At 37.3% G+C, this 24,870-nt stretch overlaps 1 protein-coding gene across 1 annotated transcript; it reads right to left on the bottom strand.

The window, feature by feature from the left end:
- Positions 1 to 526: 526 nt before the first annotated feature.
- On the bottom strand, positions 527 to 24,038 carry ppp1r16a (protein phosphatase 1, regulatory subunit 16A). The gene is made up of 11 exons (XM_079851339.1): positions 23,668 to 24,038; positions 12,094 to 12,574; positions 10,600 to 10,670; positions 9,755 to 9,900; positions 9,548 to 9,651; positions 7,723 to 7,847; positions 7,521 to 7,646; positions 4,638 to 4,713; positions 4,430 to 4,559; positions 4,030 to 4,192; positions 527 to 1,340 (listed from the first exon to the last, which is right to left on the bottom strand). The coding sequence occupies exons 2-11, from the start codon at positions 12,326 to 12,328 to the stop codon at positions 855 to 857; spliced, it is 1,662 nt and encodes a 553-aa protein (XP_079707465.1). The 5' UTR covers positions 12,329 to 12,574; positions 23,668 to 24,038; the 3' UTR covers positions 527 to 854.
- Positions 24,039 to 24,870: the final 832 nt, after the last annotated feature.

Genomic DNA, 24,870 nt, shown 5'->3' with positions numbered 1-24,870 from the left:
GAAATGGCAAGAAGGTGTCCAGACCAAAAAGTCTTAACTTCATAATTGGATTTTTTTTTTTTTTTTTTTTGTATTTCTATTTGATGCATTAAAACAAAGAAAGAAAAATAAGAGATGAGATGGTTCATGAGAAGGTTTGAAATAAACAAACTATCTGAAGGTACACTGACCTTAGTGCATCTTTTTATTTCTAAATGATTATTTTTACAATAATATAAAATTAGCTTAAGAACTTCAGTCTCAAAGGCAATAAACATCATGAAGCTTGGATTCGGCGGGTTTTGAGAGCAGCAAGCAGTATGAAATGGTGCGACCAGGTGTTGAAGTGCAAGCATATTAGTTGTTAGATTACAGCCCTTAAAAATGCAAGAATGGTTAATGAAATGATTTACTTTGATCAGTGCAATTCAAATGAGCTTATTTGTACCAATATACTTTTACATATATAGTACATATATCCATTAAAGTTATGAAGATTGCTGAAAGTTTGGTCAAGTAAAGTGCTGTGTCAGGTTTTTTTTCAGAGTCTTTGAAACTTTAATGACCAAAACAACTACATAAAATAAAATGATTAGCATAATAGTGTGAAATACTGCAAATAATGTACGTTTTTTGAAAACGTGGGCTCTTTTTTTCTTCTTATTTCTTCATGTGTTATTCAATCAAGAAGCTGTGTAGTCTGTCATTATTCCTTATATTAGTGTTGAAAATGTGAGTTCACTCAGTCCATGAGAGAAAGCTTGACTTGGACATAAAAACTCATCTCCACGTACCTGCCTGATATTTTTCGTTCGTCCATGTAGCACATAAGAACTGCGCGATCATATGAAGCCAAACGTGTTCATTTGCTGCTTCTACATGAGTCCACAGCACGGCTCTTTTGTGTTAGTCGTGTCCTCTTCTGGTGCTCTCAGCTTCAGTAGAGGTGGATCTCCACTAGCTTTGGTAAAGTACACTGCATTGGGGGACGCATCCTGCTGTACCGATTCAGGGGGTTCCAGTGGCCCTTGGGGTCCTTCAGGGACGAGCTCATCCTGAGGGCCTGCAGACAGGGGTAAAGGAGGTGCTGGGTGTTTCTGTAGTTTAGCAGCAGCTCTCTGCCGCTTGAGATCTGCGAGCGTGTGGTGAGATCTCTCTCTGCTCATGCTGTCCCCGCCGGTAGCATCCGAATCCGGAGTGAGCTGATAGGAGGCGCTGCGATCCCTGCGGCCCCCACCCTGGAGTTCTCCAGGAAGCGAGGAAGAAAAGGACGCTGTGCCGCCGTTCCCCAAAACCTGAGCTCCGTTTTCCACCTCGACAACCTCTAATGGAGGAACAGGGGTGGCATTAGTGCCGGACACCTAAAGTGAAGGAGGGAAAAGTACAAGAAAATTCACCAAGGATGGTCAAATCTATATATCTATATGTAAGACACAAACACATCACTGAGCTCAATAGAGGCTCTCAAACACAAGATCAGGTCGCTATTTACACAATCATTCTATTTTTCATATTTAAATTCAAAAATAGCCATAAGCAGGCTGAAGATGCAAATTTTTCAGCAACACTTGATCCATTAATACTAACGCTTTCTTTTCTTTTCTCTTCAAATCTATATCTATTTATAAAAATTAAAAATTACGTATACTGCGTTAGACTAAAGTGAGAAGGGTCACAGCACTTGCATATTGTGGTCCTATTGTTAGTTTAATTGCTTCTATTGCTCTCCATATTTGTAAGTCGCCTTGGATAAAAGCGTCTGCTAAATGATCAAATTTAAATGTCTAAAGTGAACGTAAGCAGTTTGGGGAAAAAAGATGTCTAACATTATATAAGATCTGTCGGTTATGTAAGATCACCGGTCTTATTATCGGTGTGTCGAAATACTACTGGGTAAATTGGCAGTGGGCAGGATAACACAGACCCAAACAAAAACAGACATTCCGACACAGAACGCACATTTCAAAGTACAATAACTGACTGTAGCATTGTTTTTCAGAGAAACCAGTATGTGAATTTAGCAAATCATATTTCCTAAATATCTGTAAACATAATTCATAATCGTGTTTGTTATTTGCATCTTTTGTCTTATTTTTAATGAGAAAAAGAAAATAGAAAAGGAACAACATTGTGATTATTAATAGTATTCTGAATAATAATTATTAAAGAATTGAAGGAAAAGATGAATCGTGACCCTCTAAATCGTAATCGAATTGTGCGGATTGTGAAGAACCGAGGCAAGTGAAGCAAAAGTAATATTGTGAAATATATATATACAGTATATACATGCAAATATTTCTTAAATATATACATGCATGTGTGTGTATTTATATATAGAAAATAATTATACACCATACACACACATATATTATGTAAAAACAAACTTTGATTTTGGATGCGATTAATCGTTTGACAGCCCTAATATATATATATATATATATATATATATATATATATTAGGGCTGGGGGAATTAACGCGTTAATCTTTGCGATTAATTTGAGATGTTTAACGCGTAAAAAAAAAAAAAACGCAATTAACGCAGCACTTTTTTTTTTGCCTCGTATGATTGCCGAAAATATGCCGTCCCGCCCCTCCTTGTTCGGCGATCAGGTTTCATTCTCGCGCAGCTTTCATGAGCGGGTCTTTTCCGCTCCGTGTGTGCGCCGCTGCACTCTCCGTTCCCTGTGTGTGTGTGTGTGTGTGTGTGTGTGTGTGTGTGTGTGTGTGTGTGTGTGTGTGTGTGTGTGTGTGTGTGTGTGTGTGTGTGTGTGTGTGTGTGTGTGTGTGTGTGTGTGTGTGTGTGTGTGTGTGTGTGTGTGTGTCAAATGTTCTGCTCTGTCGTTAACGGCCCAAACGCTCCAATCATGTACCGATCACGCACTGGAAAAGCAAAGTCCACTCAAATAATGTGAAATTTCTCAGTAGGAGACTTCTGTTTGCAATAGCCCTACTGAGCTGGTATAGTCATGCTGGGCAACAATGGTAAAATGACCTGCTCTGATCACATGCTCTGGTAATAATAGCTTTGTAGGACTATATTTTATTTTGATAATTAGTAAAAAAATAAATAAAAAAAAATGTTAAATTGATTATGTTGATTGATTATTGAAAAAGAATAATACATTGATATATTGATGTTTAATATTATTTTAATATAGGGCTATTTTCTGTTCCTTTTTTTCCTGTGTTGTTTAATTTAATTAGGTGATTCTAAGTTTAAATATTGATGATTACAAGCTTGGGGGAAATGCAATTAATTGCAATTACCGGTAATTACAGCAAATTGTGCAATTAATTAGTTAATTTTTTTAATCGATTCCCAGCCCTAATATATATATATATATATATATATATATATATATATATATATATATATATATATATATATATATATATATATATATATATATATATATATAAACCTTTACTAGATTTGCAAAGTTGACAACTGTGCAAACGGTCCATAGAAGGTGTAGGAGTTTTTAGAATAAACATCATTTTTTATTAGAAAATGGACTAAAGGGGACCTAGGAGATAAACATTTAAAATATCTGTACATCTGTATATGCTTCTTTCATTGTACCCCTCTGTAATATTTTGATAAAGCTCTTTTCGTTTGTCTTGAATTTCATCTTGATCACTTGGCCCCAATCAACATTTTTATGCAGACGACAAACAGATCTATATCATTTTGAAATCTTAAGAGTAATAAGACCAAAATAACCAAAAAGGATTATGTCTTATTTTTTTTAATAAAGTGAAAAAATATATAATGTCCGCAACACTGCTTCAAACTCCCCTATTTAATATAAAGGCAACGTTTCGACCCTGCTGGGTCTTCTTCAGGCAAATGGTGAACACATTTGATGAAGGGATATATACAGGCCTATATACAATCAACTGACCAACCATGTGATTTCAATTAGTTTAATTAGGTATTTGATTTTTTTAATAACCATGATCTTCATCATTGGAAGCTTAGAGTGTTCCCAAACTGTCATATTTCATATTTCAGAAGGTTTTAAACACTGAATAAGCCCATTTCTCACCAGTGCAGCGTGCAGGTTCAGTTCTGCATCCGTCTGCCTGTCTTCATCATCATCCAGAGCATCTGTCTGTCTTCCTCTCTCTTTCCACACCATGGCTTCCTTCTGATGCTCTCTGCGGTACAGACTGCTGCGCTCATTCACACTGCTGCGCCTCACTACTTTACTGTAAACACAATCCACACAAAGAAGAGCTCACACACACTGTTTCTTTATATTATCCTTATTAACTGTATATTAAGATCACAATTAGCATGATAACACTATTATCTAATCATGAAAAATGCCAACTACAGCATTCCAGTGTAAATGATACAGCAACTGAGCGATTCCTGGGCTGTTTCCATGGTTTTTGTGTATGCTCTGGTGCAAATGATGCTTTTGTTGTGCTGTTAGTACTCACCCTCTGCTGCCCGTGCTGGACACTCGTCTCTGCAATGTGTTCTTGTGTTTGTCCTGACCCTTCATGATGGCATCATGCTTGTGTTTCAACTCCATCATTTTGGCCCGGACCTCCTCATCAGTGCACACATCTGCAAAACAACACAAGTAGTATCGTGAAGCCTCCTGCCAAGTCACTCCTGATCAAACATGTAGGATGTGTCGTATACCCAGAGGCGTCTCGTCCAGCTCAGACTTGGCGTTTAAACTCGCACCATTAGCCACCAGCAACTCCACCATATGGATCTATAAGAGCAGAAAGAATAAACGGAAGAATAAACATCAATTTTGCCATTAAAGTCAATATAATCATTTCAACTAACAGTTTTATGATTTAAAGGTCCATTACATGTTTGAAATTGCTAAGTTTATCATGTATTACTTACTAAACAGAAGGTGGTGCAGGACATCTAATGTTTTTAAAAAAAGGCCAAGAGCCTTTAATTAATTTCTCAGTCATGAACTATAATTGGTTAGTTGTTATAGCCAGTTAAAAGGTAGACAATTTTTTTTATACTGGTTGAAACGCTCTTCACATCCTGATAGTAATCAATAATAGGTCAATAAATGGTCGAAATGCTAAAACATGTACATTTATCTTCGGTGGAAGTCACAGGACCAAAAACCTACCTACCTGCCTGTCAACATATGTATTTCCATACCTTGTGCAGACATCACACATCATCAGCGCGTTCAGTAAGGCTATGCAGACAGACAGTCACTGATCGCGACAAACAGCAGCCACCTCCTGAACCAAAACAACGAGCTAATGCTGCGTTCACGCTATGTCATAATCGTTACATGATGGCAACCCGTGACATTCTACTCACAGTGGTTCACGTCCTCAGACTTATGCGTTTCTATGTCAACACTATCAATGGCAAAATTAAGCTACAGCAGTCAGGTGGTACAAACAGAGCTCTGGAAGTAGTTTATGTTCATTATTATTGTAATGTTATGTGCTTTGAGACATGAGGTAATTTAACGCCGTCTCTCATTTCGTGACACTTGCTGATGCTGTAGTGTTTTGAAGGAAGACTTTGGAGAGTGCTCTGAAGGGAGCGTGGGATCTTATGCTTTCAATGCTATCTTGCTATTGCTAGCCTGTTTGAATTTGCCAACCCTTCCTTTAAAGGTTGTATCAGCGATTTCAGGCCCAAACATAAATGATCACATTCATCTAATCTTTCCTAACGATCCGCTAGCTGCCCACCCCATAAGCATGCCGTCAAAAAAACGCGTCTCTGTAGGCAGCCTAGGCTCCTTGGTTTCACCAACAAAATAAATAGTGTTCCAACTAATCACCGACAGGGGGTGGGTGTTGTGAGGTTTTCGCGTGCAGCCGTCATAGGTGCACGGCTGCACCAATGAATATTAAATTTAATGTTAAATTTAATGATCCCAATTAAGCAAGTCAAGCCAATGTCAAAAAAGGTGGAAAAAGGCAACAGTGGCAAGGAACCAAAACTCCATCAGCAGAATGGAGAAAAATAAGAAAAAAAATTAGTCAACTGCTTAGAGCAGGGATGGGCAACTTCGGTCCTGGAGGGCCACTGTCCTACAGAGTTTAGCTTCAACCCTAATCAAACACACCTGAACAAGCTAATCAAGGTCCTGAGGATTACTAGAAAATTACAGGCAGGTGATTTTTTTTTCAGGGTTGGAGCTAAACTCTGTAGGACAGTGGCCCTCCAGGACCGAAGTTGCCCATCCCTGGCTTAGAGCATACCAGAAATGTAACGCCCCTTCCTTACCATGACCGGCTCGCACTGAAGGCTGAGGCACTGTAAATACTACTGTAACTACGCTAACTATGCCATCAGTTTTGCCATATCAGTTCAAGCCCTAAATCCGATAATGACAGTCAGAGAACAAGTGAACAAGCTGATCGACCCAAACCACATTTCGCAAGCATGACTTCCCAGTGGCCTTTTTTTAATTTTATACCTCTCTTAAATTTCAGATGTGATGTTATAACTGTGTCATTTCTCTACATCACTGTTAAACTGTGTCTGTTAAAACACAAACTCTACTACTCCCTATGAAACTTTGCTTTGTGATGGTGTATTTTAGATTATTTAAGTCGGCATGAAAACTAGATATTTATATTTTGCTTAAAGGTCTTTACAAAAAAATATTTAAAAACTACAATAAGACCAGTAACATGCATTAAAGGGGGGGTGAAATGCTCATTTTCACTCAATCTCCTGTTAATCTTGAGTACCTATAGAGTAGTATTGCATCCTTCATATCTCCAAAACGTCTTTAGTTTTATTATATTTATAAGTTAAAGATTGGCTGTACCGAGTCTTTCCGGAAAAAAACGAGCGGCTGGGGGCGGGCCGTGTGGGCGGTGTGCTATAGCTGTGCTAACTGATCTAACAACAACACAGAGAGACATTTGAAGTAGTTTACTCACCGTGACTGCTCGATCCTTAAGCATTAGACGATCTGCAAATAAGTCGATCTGGGCTTTGTTTATAAAACAATCATCGTCGAAATGCAGGGAACAAAGAGTCGTGCACAACCTCCGTTGATGCTTCGAAAAAACAAACTCCATCCACTATTCCCTTAACGCTGGGTTCTTTGGGAATCTGTGCAGGGTTGTCTTGCCCTGCCAACCAAAAACCCACTTCTTTGGTGACATTGACTTCCCTAAAAGCCGAGCATAGCGCTTTGAGGTAACGTACTGCTTTCGCTCTCTTCTCTCTCTGGTCTGCGAGTGCGCGCGCGGCCGCGGAGAAGTGCCCTTAGGACCCATATAAGGAAATTCCGCTCTATCTTACGTAAGACAGAGCCATACTCGAAAAAAACTTTCCGAAACTTGTGACAAACCGGAAGGAGTATTTTTGGAACAAAAATACTCCTTCAAACGTACAACTTAACTTTTGAAACTTTGTCCATGTTTAGCATGGGAATCCAACTCTTTAACAGTGTAAAAAACTCAGTATGCATGAAACAGCAATTCACCCCCCCTTTAAGAAAAAAAATGGGGTACATTTAGATTTTATAGAGGCTGCAGACTATAAACCCTCATGAGTGTCAGTATTCACCTGTCCCCAGCAGGCGGCAGCATGGAGCGGCGTCCACCCGTCAGCGTCCCGGTCGTCAGGAGACATCCTGTGCTCCAGCAACAGCTCCCCCACTGACATGTATCCATTAGCAGCAGCTATATGCAGCTACACAGAGAACTGGATCTTTAGTTTTTGTAATATTATATATGATCGTATGTATGTATGTACTGCGGTCTCTCACCAGAGTGGCCCCCTGCTCGTCCTTCACATTCAGATCAGCTCCGCTCGCCACCAGCTCTCGGAGGTCAGACAGCATCGCTTTCTCCTTGGCTCCACGACATTCGTCAATTCTCTCCTGAGTAATCCCTAATTAAAAACATATGGATAATAGACTTATGTGAGATGATTAGGAAATCACTGTTTAAATGTGTTGGACTGCAATAACTAATCTATAAAAATCATCAGTTTAAAATGCTACTAAAGAGTTACAGTCATTATGATTTAGTTGGGTCTGTGCTCTTATAGTTATAAGTAGCAAGTGTTATACAATCGAATTTTGCTGTAAATCTGTAACATACCGTAAAGTTCCTTTTTCAAATAAGTAACCTGTTGCAAAATCTAGTTTTGCTGTGTCAAACCTCTCGTTCTCAGTGTAGATTGGTATTAAATTTAATCTGTGTCATGAGTCTGTCTTGTTTCTGCCAGCTGTGCACTCAACACAGACGTATCTTTAGTTTTAAAGGAGAACTCCGGTCAATTTTAACATTGAGCTCATTTTTTGGTCAATTTGGAGTGCTGTCAATACAGAGAACAACGACAAAAATCGGTGTTGCCAAAGTAGTCGGTTGAAGTCCAAAGTAGTCGATTGCCGAGTTCACGCGCGTGATCATAGGTACTAAACCTATGCGCGTGAACTCGACAAACGACTACTTTGGACTTCAACCGAAAACAGGATGTAAACAGGTATTTGCGCTGGCTTAAATAACATCATTTTTATCCATATCTTTCACATCTACTGCAGTCAGATTCACTTGTGTTCACTCTGAAGGAATCTCTCACATGACCTGTGCACTTGTAATGACACATCAAGGATGTTAAGAGGCTAAAAGCAGGTTTAAATATTGCCCCATTGAAGTCAACAGGGTGCAAATTTTAAAAAGAGGATAACACGGTGTAGGCAACACCGATTTTTGTCGTTGTTCTCTGTATTGACAGCACTCCAAATTGACAAAAAAATGAGCTCAATGTTAAAATTGACCGGAGTTCTCCTTTAATACAAACCCAATTTAAGAAAAGCTGGGACATTTTGTAAAATGCAATAACATCAAAAATCTGTAATTTGTTCATTCTCTTTAACCTTTATTTAACTGACAAAAGTATGTTATCCAATGTTTTCACTGGCCAAATTAATTGTATTTGCAAATTTTGATTTTGATGGCCGCAACACACTCCAAGAAACATATACAGGGTCTGGCAAGTAAGCAAAATAATTGACTAGGCATTCTATTGCCAACGTGGGCATAGAGGGTTGAATATTATGAAAAGAAACAAAAAAGGTTTATTCAAAGAAAACAAATGCAGTTTTTTCTCCTCGTATTTCACTAAATAGGTTTAGAGTGTGTAACAGCATGAAACATTTTGAGGACCCCTGCTTCAGAGAAACTGCCTGCTGTACTCACACGTTCTTTAAAAGCAAATGTGTAACAAAAGTATCTAATGCATTTAGAGTTGACAAAAGTACTGACTTCGGTACCAAGTCGGGACTGAAATTTAAAAAAATGTGACGATACCAACATTTCCCTCTAGCATTTTGAGTGCTGTTGAACGGATTCTTAAACACCTCTGATTGGCCATTGTGTTGACACGCTCAATATATATGTCTGTGACTGGCTACAATGATCAACAATGACATCTTTGACGCTCTTCATTAAGCGCTTACACAGATACACACACGGGAGCGTTTTAAAGCAGGCGTCTGGTTTAAAGAATGTAAAGAATGTTCATCAACACTGCACATAAGAGGTTTGATTTAGCTCAATATTAGGTAAATTATAGGCAACCCTCACCCTGCTCTGCCATGATCATCTCTATGAGCTCTAGCGTAGCCTCGTCCTCACACAGATCATACGGCATGTTTCCATCTGCATTCACCGCCAACAGATCTGCACCCCTAAACACATGAACTCAGACAGTCTGTGTCACAGTTTTAAAGAATAAAAGTTGTGGATGACAAAACGCAGTAAGACCTGCATGACAAATAAACTGAGACTTACGCTTCTATCAGCATCTGGACGAGGTCAGTGTGCCCGCAGGTGGCCGCTGCATGTAAAGGAGTCCACAGCTCACTGTCACACGCATTCACGTTTGCGCCCGCGTCCAGAAGACAGCGAGCTACATCCAAAAAATCATCTATGCAGCTCTGCGGAGAAACAGTTATCTGAATTCTTGGCTGTAGAAAACATGATTCAAAAGTAGGGATGTGCCAAGACAGTCGGCTAAGTCCTCCAACAACTAGTGGTTGATAAGGCTGATATTTCGGCAGATATTTGGCATTTTTTAATCAATGATTTTCGGATTTTCTGCTCCATTAAGTGTCTGAAGCAGACTTTAATTTTGATGGCACCAAGACTTTTGTTTTGACAAAAATTCACAAATAACTGCAAAACTGAAATCTCTTTCTTTGCACAGTACACGACATTTGCGCAGTTCCTCCATTTTTTCACACAGACATGCCAATGAACGACATGTACATGTATCCTTCCTTTTTGGTTGAACTAATCCTTTAAGTGTGTATATTTTTGTATTTTAATATAATATCATTTTATTAATTAATAATATAATAGCAGTATTACTGCATCAGTTTGAATGCAGATACTGCATTATGTGAAAATTATATTGAAAAGAAGATGAAACACTCAAATTAGCCAGTCAAATTAACTGAAAATTTTACATCTGGGAAGGTGAACTCTTTTGTCATGACTTACACCAAATTTCATTTCTGACTTCTACATTTTTGCTTGTGCTCCTAAATTTAAATGATGCTTTGTCACAGCAATACCTTAATGGTCACATACACCCAGATTATATATATGTGTTGTTTGTGTCGATGAGTGTGTACCTGATGTAGCGCAGTGAGCCCGTCCTCATTGTACAGGTCTGGACTGACTCCATTATTCAGCAACTCTCGTACTGCCAACAGACACAAATGCTCTAAAGTCACCAAGCCTACAAACTCTAAACATTTTGAACAAATGATGATATAAAAGGGAAAGTTCATCCAACAAAAAAATTTAATTCTGTTATAATTTACCCTCATGTGAGTAAATGACAGAATTTTCATATTTCCTTACACCGTCTTTTCTTAAAAAGTGTTTTTTTCCCCATACAAAAGGAAGTCAAGAGGGTTGTTTGGACCTATTTACAAATTTGTAAATATGGTTTATAAACCAAATTGTAAATATACATATTAGAAAACCATGAAAACATATTTTCAAAAATGTGCCCGATGTGTGAAATTATTTTGACATTCTAAAAAAATTAAATATTAAACTAAAATTTTCAAATTTTTGACTATGTCTACATTAATCCGGATAAATTTTAAAACTGCATTTACGTTTCAAAACGCTCTCCGTCCACACTAGCATCTTCAAACGTTTTCCAAAAGTCTCTCATCCACACTGAAAAATCAGAAAACGCTAAATTCACCTTACTGCGCATGCATAAAACCTTATAAAATCTCACAGACAGTTGAGTTGATACAGACAGAACAGACATACTAAAGTTCTCTTCTGCTGAATCATTTTATTTAGTAAAATATCTCACCATTCACTGATACGCCCAAGGTCACACTCATTATATGTCTGGTCTAAAACGCAACTGCTCTCATGTTTTGCCGCAGGACAGCAATTGCGAGTAAAATTTTGTAATCTTTTCAGGACTGCGATATGAAGATTGTACAAAGTAACATATCTTTAGCAACAGTGTGAATGTGAATAGCACATAACTGGCACAATACCGGTATAAACATAGATATCTATTGGTTGAATATGCGTCACATGACTAAACATGCGTCATCATTTTTAAATACCTCCCTTTTCACAGTCCACACTACAAAGCAAAAATGGCGTTTTTAAATTTATCCACTTGGGAAAGAGTTTTCAAAAAAGCTCAGTTTTCACAGAAGAAAAACGCAGTCTCAATGTGGACGGAAGACCAAAATGGAAAGAAAAAGATGCGTTTTCAAATGAAAATGTATTAGTGTGGACAATGCCTTTATAGCATACCAATCAACTTCTGTTGAAAATATAGTAGGATTTTATTTACTAATGATTTGGTGTTGAACAGCTAATGAAACAGTTTCATTGGGTGAGAGAGGAAGAGGAGGGTAATTTTTAATGGTCATTAAAAAACTAAATATTATAATAATATTTATAACTGCTTTCAATATCACATTACAGAGAAGATCTAGCAAAAGAAAAAAGATCTAGCAAGATTTATCTTGGATTATTTTTTACATTTAAGAACCTGCAGTTTTATTAAAAGGGGTGTGTAGACTTTCTACAGCCACTGTAATAAGGGAAAGAGATTTGCAGTATTGCTACTCTACTCTTACCCTCCTCTATGTCATTCCTGGCTGAAGCCTCCAGTAACGTCACGTTGGTGTGGAAGGTCACCCTTCTGCTTTTCTTCACTCCATCTCCCTTGTGACCACGGGCACTGTCCTTGTCCATCTGATCCCAGCCTTTCAGCTGCTGTGCGCGTCTCTTCTGCGCCTGCTTCAGGCGCTCAGTGGCCGAAAGACGGCCGATAGTTGCCATTTCTGCTAGCAGCTCAGCATGCTCTGCCATATCTTCCAAGTCAAAACTCTCAACGTCTTCACAGTCCCTTCAGACACCACGAAGACTGCTTGGACCTTCTGCTGTCTCCTATCATAGACATTCGACTCTCTCACAGCTGCAGTTCTGATGTCCAAGTGCCTGATGACAGCTGCATACAAACTCGAGTTCCAATGGGATAATGAAGAGATGCGGATGACAACCAAAGAAGGACCATATTCTTGATAACTTTTCCTATGTGGACCAGGAGGACAAGTTCTGCAAAGAAAGAGGGAAAAGTTCTGATGTCTTGCATTTTAAGTGAATTTACACACCAAAAATACAGAATGAAAGATGGATAAATATTCTTTTTGAACTGTGCTATGGATAAAACTAGTTTGAATGAGATAATATTTACCGCTCATAATACAAGAGGAAGGAGCTCCGAGAACAGATCTCAAGAGATATAAAGCGATGAATCTGAATGATACAAGAGTTTGTGTGTCTGAAACAGAGTTTACTATACATTTATAAGTAACTTTAATAAAGTGCATGTTTTTCAATAGTTATACAGGCTTTAGCTTAGATTTGCTCTTGTCTTCATGGGTGTTAAGTTCTCAATATTCACTGGAGGAAAACAACTGGAGGGATGAACTTAGCAAAAACTTCTTATAGACGATCAGAAACTATTTTGTATTGCTCCCGCATTTAGGAATACGCTCATGCTGAATATCGCTGACTAAAAGAAGGGGAAGAGCTGAAGCCTGCCGTTTTCTATGTGATTTAAAGGGGACTGAGGCAATTATAAATTCATGTACAGATTTAATCACAAATATTTTAGGGGGGCTTGGTAGAAATTTAGGGGCTGAAGCCCCCCTAAAAAGGGCCAAATGTCCACTGTCCTGTCCACAGCCTTGCAGAGTTTACACTGCATTCACGCCATGTCGTACTTACAGTAGTCTCAAGATGACAACACGTGATGTTATATTCTGAGCTGTTCACATCCTCGGACAGGGAATTATGTGTTTCTATAGCACTGCTATCAACGCCTAAATGAATCAGTGGTCATGTTACCAGCTGCAATTACAATCTCAGGAAATGAACACTTCTTTTCTACAAGTTAAACACGTAATTGCAGTAATCATGACATGATGTGAACGCACCTTTAGCTCCAACCCTGCTCCAACTGTAGTTTTTTAAATAAGCCTAAAGGTCTTGATTAGCTGGATCAGGTGCGGTTAATTAGGGTTGAACCTTAATTCTGCAGGACTCTGCTGGCCTTCCAGGAACTAAGAATATTTAAAGTTACCATGTAGTCAATAATTGTATTCCTCAAGTAAAAAATATTAAGTACAGTATATTTGATTTACTGTAAGTTTAAACTTCCATGACTTTTTCATACTTTCATTTTTTGAAGTGTTTTCACTTCAGCAATAATCTGCTGAGTGTGTTTTTTTAAAACAAGACCAAACTTAGGTCTATATTACAAAGCAACCTTGAATTACAAGTTTGAATAGTGCATTTTAACGTCCATTCTCAAAAAGGGGGTTGACAGTTGTCTTTGATCACCAAAATTATACATTTAAAGGTTTTTTCCTGTGAAATTCGTCATGCCTTAAAATAGCTTGAATGTAACTCTACACCCTTGCTTCACTTAGTACACGCAAACCATGAATATGCAAATTAGCCCCGCCTCCACTCAGTCACACTCGTGTCAAATTTACACCATTACACCAAATTTACACCAAACACTGCACCATTGTATCGCTCTTTACAATGTTGGACACGTAACGGTAATTAATATGATTAGCCTACATTATCAATCAGCTACTAATGTGTTGCTAATGTTACACAAACCATTTTCCCATTCCCAAGCTCAGAGTCAGACAGCTGCCTTCTAAAAATCAGTATACTTAGAGACACTTTTAACAACTCAGAATGTCAGTAGAGAAAGGCATATAGTTCATCTTAACATCGTGATATACATGATATACATAATTCACTGACTATATTGCTAAATGTTTCATATCAACAGAAAAATATACTGAGATAACCTGGTTTCTACCTAATAAGCTAAAGCCCGCCCGCCCGCACAAGGTAATTTGTGGTGTAAGAAACACCACTGATTTCAACAACCACATTTTTGAGACGGTCTTTGGTTCACTGCAGTTTTAAGGAGAAAATACTCAGCAATGGTGTTGACTTATGATTTAGCCCATGGTTTGTCTAAAGCATATTAAAACACCACATATACATATAAACAACATTAAAACTTGATTTTCACCACAGGGGGTCTTTAATATATTTGGGTGAAATTTAATGACAGATACATCAGATTACTTGTTCATTATGTTAGTCTCATGTAAAATGAAATACAGACATATGACAAATTACCAACCGATAACTGATAAGGTGCCGATATATCATGCATCCCTAAAAGGCAGACATTTCTTGTTGGTTTGTTGTCAATGAAGGGGTAATTGGTGGGGCTGTGGGTGTACCAAAGATATTTAAAAAAAAAGTTAAGAAACACTGCCTTAGGTCATGCTGTGCTCACTTAAAAAAAAAAATCAAATTTACCTACACTATTTAGGTGAAATTAATGATCATCAAAGCAAGCAACACAAAAGTTATTGGACAGACTTTCATTCAGTGATGTCTCAAGTTCAACAAAGCAAAAAATGTGGAAGAGAGACCGAGTCTCACTCACTAATAACTGCAAAATAAGTACATAGACATATTTATTAAAATCCACTGAATCAATGCAGTGGAGGACCAATAAGTACAAACTCAATAGCCTATTATAAACAGAACTCCTAAGGTATAGAGCTGGTAAGTCCCGCCCATCCGTAAAACCCCAAGTGGACCTCTAGGTTGAAAAACCGTCAATGCAAGTGAATGGGAGAAAATAATTATTTTCTGATCCCGTTTGAATTGTGCCATGAATGTGAACATATGTTGTCTGTGAATTTTTTATATAATTTTTCATGTTACGAGTTTGACAGTATATTGTATGATTCTTTGGCTAGCAGTTGTGGAAAAGACATAACGAGAAAGACTACATGTCGCCTATGTGACGTCACCCCATAACACATTTCCCTCCACTTGTCAAATCACAGTGCTAATGCTGCGATAATATATGGAGACAGATCGAGATGCCTGTGTGTTTTGTACCCAAATGTCAACATTCAAACCAAATCGGCTGTTCTTTCTTCAGATTCGCGTCGAAAGCAGCGAAGAGTTGTAGTCCACAAAGTGCTCTCACACAAAGTCTAACCGTATCAAACTTCTACCAGCTAAATTGTAGCATTCTTTACACGAAAAAATTATATTAAAAATTCAGACAACATATGTTCACATTCATGGCACAATTCAAACGGGACCAGAAAATAATTATTTTCTCCCATTCACTTGCATTGACGATTTTTCAACCTAGAGGTCCAGTGGGGTTAGCGGAAGGGGCGGGACTTACCAGCTCTATATCAATATCTTGAAAATACAGGTATGAAAACTAACTTTACACATGGCAGGTGGACAAAATAGAAGAAAAGCTTGATAGTACTGGCAACTATACATTATTTAAGAGTATTCTATTTGTTAGGATATTGACACGGGATCAGTTGTTGTAAAGTAAGTTTCTATTATAATGGTTCCCCTTAAAATTGTTATAAAATTCATATTAGTAGGCTATTTTCCCTCAAAACCGGTATTATAACAAGCCTAAAAGCAAGCTTAATTGTTATATGCCAGTTTGACATGACAAAAAAGAATGTTGAGTCGAAACACTCCCTCACCTTGATTGTCTTCTGAGTGGACATTTCTCTGAGCCTGCCATGAGTGACACAGAGAAAACAAATGTATGCAAACTCTGAGCTCTGAGGTAAAATTAAATGATTTTATTTTCCGCTCCAGATATAGTCTACAATAAACAATTAATTATTTAAAATTAATTAACATGACATTAATTTGAACGTAGCCTTTGTAAAAAAAATATATATAGCAAAAGATAAATGTGCAAAGAATATATAATGTAAATAACTAGTATTTCCAATGTCAACAAGCAGAAATGATATGGTAAAATTGACGCCATTGTTACTGTTTGCATCACTGTGTAGCTATACAAGTGCTGATGAAGCCTCCGGAGATGAAATTCAGATACGGTAATGTAAAAAAAACAATATTCAGTGTACAAAGTCAGGTTTATTAGAAAGCAAGGAGCAGAGGAGAGAAACATTTGTGTGCCACTAAGTGCTAAGTACACTAAGTGCCTTAGTTTAAGGTTGTATGTACAAGGTGTCTGAATAAGGATGTGAACTAAAATATTTAGTATCATGCTAATAGAATATAAGAATATGCTATAATAAGCTCATTTCCAATTTTGCCTTAGAGCCCTAGAGGTAGGAATGTGCCAGAAACCATTACAACTGTCCCACTGTGGTGGTGAAGTATCACCAGTGGTGAGGCGCACATCACTTGGCAAATCCATTTTTGCACATGTAAATGTTGCTGGTTTAGGTGGCCACTGGGTCAAGAGTGAAGTATACAGTAAGCAATTAAGACTGCAACTAACAATTATTTTTGAACCGGTTACTCTAAAAAAGAAGAAGAAGAAGATAATTTAAGGCCATCATTCACTTTTAAGATGGTCCCTAAGTTCAGAATAAATTCAGCCAAACATAAATAGGGCAAACAAATATTTTAGGGCATCACTCACCTTAAAAACAATATAAGTCATAACTAGGGCTGCACGATATTGGAAAAAAAACTGACATTGCGATATTTTGTTTTTCTGAGATATTCACTAGACGACTTGATTAGCTCTACCATATTTCTGACTGATCTAACGTCCGTTGTTCGTGTCACCCGCTGTCCTGATAAGTATTAGTAGAATGGCCAGTGATGCAGTTCCATCTTCTCGGGATCTCTTTTGATCAGAAACACCATTAGCTTTACTCAACAATATGAAAAATGAAAATATGCTTGCCTGTCTTTTAGACATTTCTATTAAAAATAAGTTGGACAATTTATTTTTAATACAATAATTTGTCAGGTATACACTCTCTTCAAACTTTCCGCAGCTCACTTCTTGCAAAACAATAAGCACCAAATAGTGAGAATGATTTTGAAGCAGATCGGTCAAAAATATATGTTGAGGGCCAATAGCAAAACATAGAACCTCCAAATACATCTGCATAAACCCACGTTCACTCTGTCTCACATGCACCATGTAATGCACTAGTTAATGCCAAAATCTAACGTTTTGTGTAAATAACAGCCCCGATTACCCTAGCTATAGCCCAGCTTATACAGAACGCTGCTGCCCGGATTCTGAACAGAACACCACCAAATCACACCAGTCCTCAGGTCTTTACACTGCTTCTTTACAGAGAGGCCTTAAAAACTGCTAGATCTGCTTATTTTTCAACCCTTTTAGAAGAAAATGATCAAAACCCTAGGTATTTATTTGAAACAGTGGCTAAATTAACGAAAAATAAAGCTTCAACCCCAGACATTTCCAAGCAGCACAGCAGTAATGACTTTATGAACTTCTTTACTTACAAGATTGATAATATCAGGGAGAAAATTATAACTATGCAACCGTCTACTACAGTATCGCATCAGACTGTGCATTGTAGTCTCCCTGAGGAAAAATTCTATTTATTCATTGCTATAGGAGAGGAAGAATTTACTAAACTCGTTAAATCATCTAAATCGACAATATATTATGTTAGACCTTTTACCGACAAAGCTATTGAAAGAGATGCCTTCTAGAGGTCATAGATCCTCTTCTTAATATCATTAATTCATCTTTGTCATTAGGATACGTACCAAGTCAAGTCAAGTCAAGTCATCTTCATTTATATAGCGCTTTTAACAATGTAGATTGTCTCAAAGCAGCTTTACAGAGATAAACGTATAATTTAAGGTAACAGAGATTGTTTTGGCTTTATAGCGGTTCTTTAATAAAGTTATTTTCCAGCTAAAGTTAGTTTTGATTGATTCGCTTCCGTCGCAACGGTCATTTGTTATTAAATTAGGGGCCACTAAGACGACACCATTCTCTCTACACAGACTTTAAACGCGAACCTGTGATAAACGCTGATGGCATTCACATGCGCATTAAGAATTGGTTCTATAGTTATGTGCAAAAACTTTTAAGCTGGCTATGATTAAACCGCTTGTTAAAAAAACGCAACTTGATCCTACAGAATCAGTCAATTACAGGCCGATCTCAAATCTACCTTTTCTGTCAAAGATACTAGAAAAGGCAGTATCCTCACAACTGTGTTTCTTTTTAGAAGGAAATGGTATCTGCAAGGATTTCCAGTCAGGATTTAGACCGTACCATAGTACTGAGAACGCTCGCATTAGAGTCACAAATGATTTGCTCTAATCATCCGACTGTGGTTGTATCTCGCTATTAGTGTTACTCAATGTTAGTGCTGCATTTGATACTATTGACCACAACATTCTTTCAAATAGACTCGAAAATTATGTTGGCATTAGTGGAATTATATTAGCGTGGTTTAAATCATACTTATCCGACTGTTATCAGTTTGTAGCAGTAAATGAAGAGATGTCTTATCGATCACAAGTTCAGTATGCCGTACCACAAGGCTCAGTACTAGGACCGTTGTTGTTCACTCTGTACGCTACCCTTGGGAGATATCATTAGGAAGCATGGCACTAGTTTTCATTGTTATGCTGATGATACTCAGCTCTATATTTCTTTCACGCCCTGATGAAACCTACCAATTCACAAAATTAATGGAATGCATAGTTGATATAAAAAACTGGATGACTATTTTCTTACTACTTAACTCTGAAAAAGTTCAGAAAAAAAGTGCTCTGTCAAACCTTCGTCGTCGGTTAGGAACCTGGTTGTGCTCTTTGATACCAATCTTTCATTTTGAAAGTCACACATCTAGAATCTGTAAAACAGCATTCTTCCATCTTAAAAATATATCTTAAATTACATCATATGCTCTCAATGACAAATGCAGAACAATTAGTTCATAAGTTCATGACATCAAGGCTAGATTATTGTAACGCTCTTATGGGTGGTTGCCCTGCACGCTTAATAAATAAACACGCTTAATAAGCAGCTCAAGTTCTTACTAGAACCAGGAAGTATGACCATATTAGCCCGGTTCTATCAACACTGCATTGGCTCCTATTAAACATTGTATACATTTTTAAATATTACTGATTACTTACAAAGCACTAAATGGTTTAGTTCTGCAGTACTTGAGCGAGCTTGTAATGCATTATAGTCCTTCACGTCTATTGCGATTTCAAAATTCCGGCCAGTTGATAATACCTAGAATATCAAAATCAACTTCTGGCGGTAGATCCTTTTCCTATTTAGCACCAAAACTCTGGAACAGTCTTCCTAACATTGTCCGGGAAGCAGACACACTCTGTCAGTTTAAATCTAGACTAAAAACACATCTCTTTGACCTAGCATACACATAACACATTATAAACTTCTATAATTCAACCGAGAACACTCCCCATAAATCCTGATGTACTCGTTACATCATAAGAAGAATGGCGTCTACGCTAATATTAGTCTCTCTGTTTATTCTGAGGTTTCCGGCGGACTGCGGTATAATATTATATATATATATATTCTTCAAGGCTTGCACCTTGGACCCTATTTCAAGGTTTGCGTTCTTGACTTGACACGTGTGTAAGGTGTGAATCTGAGATGGTAAATGTTGGTGCTGATAACAGCCAGACAAAGCTACAACAGATGCATAATAAAAATGTTCACTCACTTCAAGGGGGTGACTTATCAAGGCTCCTCTAGAAGAAGCATTTTACAGGTGTAGTTGCCCTAATTTAAAAAGTTTCAGAGGTTGTATGTTGACAAATGTAAAAAAAAGAATAAAAAAAAAGCACAGTAAGTATGCATGTGATAAGCCAGCTCCTTTTTAGCCCAGTTTTAATACAAGAGTAAACCACCAAGAAAAGAGATTCATTATTCATAGGCACTAAGCAGATTTAGAGGCGGAACAGCAAGAGTGAGAAGTTCTCCTAATCCAAATGTTCTGGACAGGATCAGCACAGGAGTATAAAGACTCATTCACAGCAAGAGCCAAACGAAAAGCATGTCACATGCTTTAATGCCAGACACTTGCCATCTGACCATACAGATCTCACTCACTGAGATAGCGTGATATAGGAATATCACAGTTTAATGACAATAACAGAAGTGCACTATAAGAGATAATAGTACAGCTGTTGTAATTAAAAAAATATTTATAGAACACATTCTAAATTCTTTGTTCTTTCTTCCTGCTTTTACTTCTTTTTGCTAATCAACCGAAAGTGTTATGTCATCCATGATTTTTAATCTCTTGATCTCTTTAAATAGTTTGATCTGCCTGCTAAAAATACAAACATTTCAACATAAAACTGAATTAAAAAATATTTTGAGGTGACTCAATAATACCAACGATTTAAGGTCAAGTGACAATGCAGCACATTGTTTGAAACATTTATCATACTACATCACATTGAAACATACTATTCGTTTTAAAAACATCAGGAAGCATACATTATAGGCTATAGTACATGCAGTAAATATTTTGAAGAACTCAATGTCAAACACAGCCTGTCACTTTACTGAGAACAGCATTATGAAAACGCCCACATACAGCATATATTTTCAACAGCTAAAAAATATTCTAGGTTCAGTACAAGCTCAATCGACAGAACTTGTGACATATTGTCATGTTGACTGCCACAAAAACTTGTGTATCCATTATTTTCTTTTTTTAAAAAGAGCAAAAATCATTATAGTTATAGTAAGACACTGAATGGGACTTATATTCAATTTTCAACTCTCAGCATAACAACATAACCAAAACAACTCTGACTGTAAAAATGCTGATTTAAACAGCTTTACAGATCATATATTTGACCAGACGAATTAATGTACTGCAAGTGTATTTATAACAGAATGCTGTTCTGTTAACATGGGCACGGGAAATATGCACTGCAAACTGAGTATGTGTGAAACAGGCGTAAGGATGGCCCATTGATCTTGCACATCCATTTTTTATGTCCCACCTCTGTTCCCGACTGAATATGTCCAAGTGCTTCTCATTTCAACTCTGACCTGCTGTAATGCTCTGTTGGAGAGCCTTCAAGGTGCCTCTGTAGATGATCCAGAACAGAACTGCACCCTATCTCAACACGCTCATACGCATATATATTATCTCCCACTATCTATCAGAGAGGGAGCAGCACCTGGTGTTTCTTTTGCAACCAGGTACAAAGGCACTTTCCAAGACTAGCTGGTCAAGGGTTCATTGTACAGCAAGATAATGACTCTGGCTAATGGCTGATTTGGGACGAACGGGACAATATTTTTGGGAACTTCTAATATAGGCCTATATGCAGCTGTGTGTGAGCAGACAAAAACCTCTTGAATCTTATTCACACTGCTTGTCTGAATACTGATAGTGAAAGATGGCAGGCACTAGTTGCACGATTAATAGTTAAATGATCGCAATCTCGATTCAAACACCCACACAAACTCATATGACAACAACGATTCGACTGTATATTAATTATTTTGACAAGTACGATCACAGCCAACATTGACCCAGAGAGCAGTTGTTTCAAATAGGTAGGCTATTTAACAGCTTCCCAATCAGTGTTTTAGTATCATTATTTCTGTTTCAGTTATTCAAATTATCACCGAAGTGCTGGGGTAAAAGTTTATAGTTTGGATATAAACACTGATGACTAGAGTAGCAATCAAAATAGAGTAAATCACCTTTTGAAAGTAACCTGACGCTTCAAAAAAAAGACTATCAATTACATTGTTACACCAGTAGGTGGCGACAAGAGACTGTTAAAAAATGTATTTGTCATTGAATTAATTCAAAGAGAAGTTCAAAAACATTGATTCATTCAGTAATGATCAAGTGAAGTCTTTATGAGTCACTGAAATATTCATATCAAACTGATTTAAAAAAAAAGAAGTTATTCAAATTAATTAAATATTTTAGAAAATAAATTGTGATTCTCAATGTAGCAATTACTACCTTGTGCAATTACTGCCGTCCATTTGTTTTGTTTTTTTTCATGCCACAAAGTTATGTATTCTTTACTAATATTAATTTATTTGCATTAATATTTACCTTTAAAAAGTTCAAAGGCACTTGTTCAATAGCACTTTTTGGTATCAAAGTAGGTATAGGTATAGGACAACTAAAATTTCAGTATCATGGCACTAAGCCTAAGGACAAGCGCATATTGCTGCATATGATACATTGCTGTATACAATTTCTGCTAAATGAGTAAAGGCAAGATCATTTTAGATTTCTTGTCATGTAGGAGACCTAAACCTTAAACATAAACCTTCCACTGACAAATCCTTTCAACATAAACACTGATGATGAATCAACGTTACTCATGGTGCTGCTGTTATAATATCTAGATTTAGTTTACTGACTCAGACTCAGGGTTCCCATTGTCATGGAAAACCCATTTCTAATATTGCAGGTTCCAGGCCAAAAAAAATTGAAAAAAATAAATAAATAAAATGGAAATAAAATAAATCCTTCCAAAAAAAATCATGGAATTTCCTAGTGAAATGTGGTAGGCCTATATTTGTTCTGGTTAAGCTGAGCTGAAAATGTGATTGGCACAGTGCACAGATAGGCTATTCAAAGTATCCACATAGAATGTTCCCTTTCAGATGACTGTTTGTAGGGGCAGTAATTCGCCTTCCTTCTTTTTCTTGCTTAAAACACATAACACAAAGTATTTAAAAATTATTTTAATTTATATTCTTATCTTATTTCATTACGAATCGAAGTGAATCGTTATGAATTTGCAACTGAATGTAATCGAAAACCTATGAGTATAACCAACCATTACAAGCCAATGCTTGGTTATGCCAAAAGCATGGTACTTTGATATATATACCTTGGTAATGAAGGCTTACCATACATTCATGAACTGACATTAGGCTACCATGCTACTTCAAGGGGCAAGAATGGTACTATGTTACAAAAAAAATGGCAACACTATCGTACCATGTCAAAAACGTGGTAATACGAAGGAACGTTTAAAAAAAAAAAACATTATTCGAAATGTTCTATTTCCTGTTTACTAGCATAATGCTAACCTGTCTGAAGACCAGAGTTCATTCCAACTTCATCCCTCATACGAAAATAAAAACGATACAAGAATACCTGAACATATCATTGTATTGAATCAGTTATTCAGTAATAAAGCCATTTTAGCGTTCATTTTAATGTGTGTGTTAGTGTCAGTGGCCTGTGAACGCACCTGAACGCACACCTGTCATTTGACCACCTGTTTGTCATGTCACAACGCTTCTGTCTCACCTGTTGCTTCAGCTGAACTCAATCGGTAAATTCATGTCAGTCTGATCCCGTTTAAATCCTTTTCGTCAGCTTTTGGGATAAATAAAATAAAACATGACACTCCATAACAGCCGTTGCGCCCTTCGGTCCGTCTACTCGCTCAACGCATCCCGACAGTCGGCGCTACACTAACACACACTGCAGTACACTGGGAGTTTGCACAGAAAGGGAATGTGCTGGCAAAGCCTTTAAGGTTTTAAGAAATGGGCGGGTTGGTCTGAAAAATAATTATTCTATTTTATCGCTTCGGAGTATATTTCTAATTAAATTTCTGTGCCAGTGTTATTGTTCAGGTGTAACTTCTGGTCCAGATCTCTGATGTTGCAATAGACAGCGTTATTCCGTGATACCTGTTACTTTTTTCAGCGCAGGTCAAGTTGAACCAATCACATTCGTTGTGATTATCAAATAGCGATTTTTGTTTAACCATTTTATATAGATTGCTGGGCGGAATTTTTATTTATGTCAGACAGCAATCCTTTGCATTCACAGTGTTCTGTTTTGTGTACAAATTCCTAATAAGACAAAAGACGTCCTGAGATGTGAATGGCTCTCATTGGGAATAATGCCATCTGAGCCGTCAAGCGCCCCCTGTTTGTTTATTAAAGGGATATTTCTCCCAAAAATGAAACTTTTGTCACTTACTCACCCTCAAGTTGTTCCAGACCTTTACGAGTTTCTTTCTTTTGTTGAACAAAATAATATATTTTAAAGAGTGAACAGTGTAGGCTTAAAGTGTGTGACAGTAGCCATTGACAGACTTTTTTTTTTCTTACTATGGAAGTCAATTAAGCCTACCATCAACTCTGGTTAGCAACATTCTTTAAAATACATTCTTTTGTGTTCAACAAAAGAAAAAACTCATACAGGTTTGGAACAACTTAAGGTGAGTAAAAATTACAGAATTTTGGAGATACGTTTGGAATTTTCATTTTGGGTGAAATAGCCTTTGTTTGCAACGCGTTAAAAACTGGGGGCGTTCCCATAAAAAATCATGACTGATATGAAGATAACGGGGAGAAATCTCGTTTTGTGTCGTTGCAAATAGCCTTTGCCAGAAGACATTTTACTGTAGCAGCTTGGAGTTGCAAGCATCCTCCATTGTCAACACGATGCTCAAAAATCTTATGATATTTCTCCAATTTTGAGATCTTTGAGGAAAAG

This window comes from Squalius cephalus, assembly GCF_949319135.1.
Source record: "Squalius cephalus genome assembly, chromosome: 19".
NCBI classification, from domain to species: Eukaryota; Metazoa; Chordata; class Actinopteri; order Cypriniformes; family Leuciscidae; genus Squalius; species Squalius cephalus.
The sequence above is the reverse complement of the archived record's forward strand: the minus strand, read 5'-3'. Positions and strand labels throughout refer to the sequence as shown.

What these genes read in the sequence shown, in the direction of transcription:
- ppp1r16a (XM_079851339.1), bottom strand. Translation starts at nt 12,328, where the DNA reads ATGGCAGAGCATGCTGAGCTGCTAGCAGAAATGGCAACTATCGGCCGT. An exon ending in GGCTCACTGCGCTACATCAG is followed by an intron (nt 9,901 to 10,599) that starts GTACACACTCAT and finishes GTTTCTCCGCAG; the next exon opens with AGCTGCATAGATGATTTTTT. An exon ending in TCCAGCACGGGCAGCAGAGG is followed by an intron (nt 4,193 to 4,429) that starts GTGAGTACTAAC and finishes TTGTGTTTACAG; the next exon opens with TAAAGTAGTGAGGCGCAGCA.